Consider the following 2,611-nt stretch of genomic DNA (forward strand, 5'->3'; position numbering starts at 1 on the left):
GGCGGGATGCAGACGGGCATGCTGCGGCCCGTTTTGTACCTCGTTGCGTGGCGGGCGGAGAGCGGCAGGGCGCGCGTCGGCGCATTTTGCTCTCCGTTGCGTGGCGGGCGGGATGCAGACGGGCATGCTGTGGCCTGTTCTGTACCTCGTTGGGTGGCGCGCAGGACGGAGACGGGCTTTTGGTTTGTGTTGTATTGCATAGTATAGTACTCATACTGTATAGGGTCCACGTCACGCGGCGGGACGAGGAGGTCTACGGGCTACAGAATGCGAACAGGCCCAGGGGGCTCCCCCCACTCGAACACCTCCCGGGAGCTCCGGACTCGTCCAAACCGCGCGATTTGACGCGCGTTGGGTCGTACCGTATTGGGTGTGCCATGTCCGCGCCGCATCCTCGTATAAATCGCGCGGAATTCGTGCAGAGGCCCCGGGAGAGCCCAGGGGAGCCAAACCCAGCCGACAACTCCCCTCGCGGACCTCCCAGGTGTCCTGGCGCGTCGAAACCGCGCGAGGACGTAGCCTTGCGTCGCTCACATCCGTCGAGTTCATCCGGACGCGGACGCGTCGTCGCGCCGTCGCAAAATCGAGTGGGGACAGTCAGGCTCCCAGGGAGTCGAGTCGGTCTCCCCGGGCGTCGAAGTCGTCGTAGGGCACCAAAATCGTGCACGGGCATGGCGTGTAGTCTTGCCGTACATGTTGAAGCGGCGGAATAGGCCAGATCTGTCGGTGAATCGCAGAATTGAACGGGGGAGACTCGGGGGGCAAAAGACTGGCTGTAAGCGCCAAAACCGCGCTCGCGGACCTGAATGTGCGCGTCGCAAGCTGAAATTGCGCGTGGGGGAGGTCGGGGGTCCTCTCTATCCGGTGCACATGTCAAGGCATGGGTGAGCATCTGTGAACGCGCGGAGTCGTAGCCGGGAGAGTCGGGACACCCGAACTGGCCCCCAGCGCCAAGTCCAAGCTCACGGAGTCAAACGAGCGCGTCGCACGCTGCAATTGCGCGGAGGCAGAGTACAGGATCGTCTCTTGCCGCGCCAAAAGTTTGCAAGCGGCGGAGTGGCTGCGAACGGACGGAAATGCGAAAAGGGACAGCAGGGGACCTGGGACCAGCCGCAGGAGTTAAGTACATCCTCGGGCCGCTCGCGGGCGCGCCGGGACGCCAAAATTGCGTACGTGGAGTCTAGAGCGTTGTACCGTACAGGTGGAGCCTTCTGAATCTCGCTGTGTCGTTTCAGAGGCGCGAAATAGCGATCGGGAGAGGCAGGGGCACGGGGACTGACTAAGGGCGCCAAATTTGGCCCTCCTGGGTGTTGCAGTGGTCGGATCTCTGCGGAACCGTGCACGCGGAGAGCCTGGAGTCTGCCCTTGATGTAGAACCCGCTTGGACGCGGCGGCGTGGCAGCGTCGTTGCACAACTGTGATCGGGAGACTCGGGGGCCCAAAGGTGGCTATGGGAGCGAACTCCGGGGCTTGCGGGCACCGTAGTCGTCCTAGGCTGCCGAAATCGCGTGCGTAGAGCCTTCGGTGTCGTATGGTACCGGTCGCGCCGTCGAAACGCGTCCGCGTCGACGTTTTCCGGCGAAATCGCGAAAGAGGGCGTCGGGAGTGCTTGGGAGCCGAGTCCGAGGCTCGACAAAGTTGTTGGCGTCGTACAGCACCGAAAACACGCGCCTGCGCACCTGGTACTTGTCCCGCGCCGTGAATGGTGTGTGGACGCGGCTGCGCAGCCGCACCGTCGCGAGATCGGGAGAGGGGCCGGGAGAGGGCTGTGGGAGCGAAGTCCGAGCTTTGCGGGCCTCGTAGACGACCTAGGGCGTCAGGATCGCACACATGGGCTCCTTGTCGTCGTGTCGTACGCTTGGAGCCGCCATAACGCGTCTGCATTGTCGCGCTGTGGAGGAATCGGGAGGGAGAGTGTCGAGGAACCAGGAGAAGGCCATCAGAGTCAGGCACAGCCCTGGGCCGGCGGCAGACGTCCCAGGGCTTTGAAAGCGCGCAGGCAGTGGCTTGAGCATCGTACTGGACGTGTGAGATTGCTGATATGCGGCGGTGTGGCGGTGTGGTCATGGGATCGAGAGCAGGAGGGGGGTGATGTCGGAACTGGTGCACTAAGTCGATGGAGATATCGAGCAGATATCGAACAACAAGCTGGCAGACAAGCAGCAAGTGGGTAAAGCAAGTAGATAGCGGTACAAGGGAACCTGTGTCTACAGTACAGCAGCGAGCTAGCACCCAGGGAGGACCCCGGACACCAGAGACCCCGAGTGCGGGCACAGGCGCCCACCACTCGTTCCAACACTCCCACTCGCCAAAAGACCGCAACGAGGGGAGCGCACAAACACAGAAACAAAACAAACAAAAAACCGAACCACAATGTCCAACAACAACCCATGCTCCCACTGACCTCCCACTGACCCTACGCCTGAATGCGCTTGCGAAGCGCGCGATGCTCCTGGGTGGCGGAGTACGAGTCGCCAGAGTCGCTATCCGAGTCTGAGTCGATGGCTGCACCAGCAACGACGTCATCCAGGCCATCGCCGCCCACAGAGCTGAGGGAGGTGTGGAAGGCCTTCTTGCCGGCACGTCGAGCCTGCGCAATCCTGTCCCTGAC

General features: G+C 62.5%; 1 protein-coding gene across 1 annotated transcript; it reads right to left on the reverse strand.

The window, feature by feature from the left end:
• Positions 1 to 2,416: 2,416 nt before the first annotated feature.
• On the reverse strand, positions 2,417 to 2,599 carry TRAVEDRAFT_54560 (uncharacterized protein; the record flags this gene model as incomplete). Its single annotated transcript, XM_008047478.1, has 1 exon — positions 2,417 to 2,599. A coding segment is annotated over one exon (183 nt), but the record flags the coding sequence as incomplete, so codon positions are not given.
• Between the last annotated feature and the right edge of the window lie 12 nt (positions 2,600 to 2,611).

This window comes from Trametes versicolor (assembly GCF_000271585.1).
Source record: "Trametes versicolor FP-101664 SS1 unplaced genomic scaffold TRAVEscaffold_21, whole genome shotgun sequence".
Lineage (NCBI taxonomy): Eukaryota > Fungi > Basidiomycota > Agaricomycetes > Polyporales > Polyporaceae > Trametes > Trametes versicolor.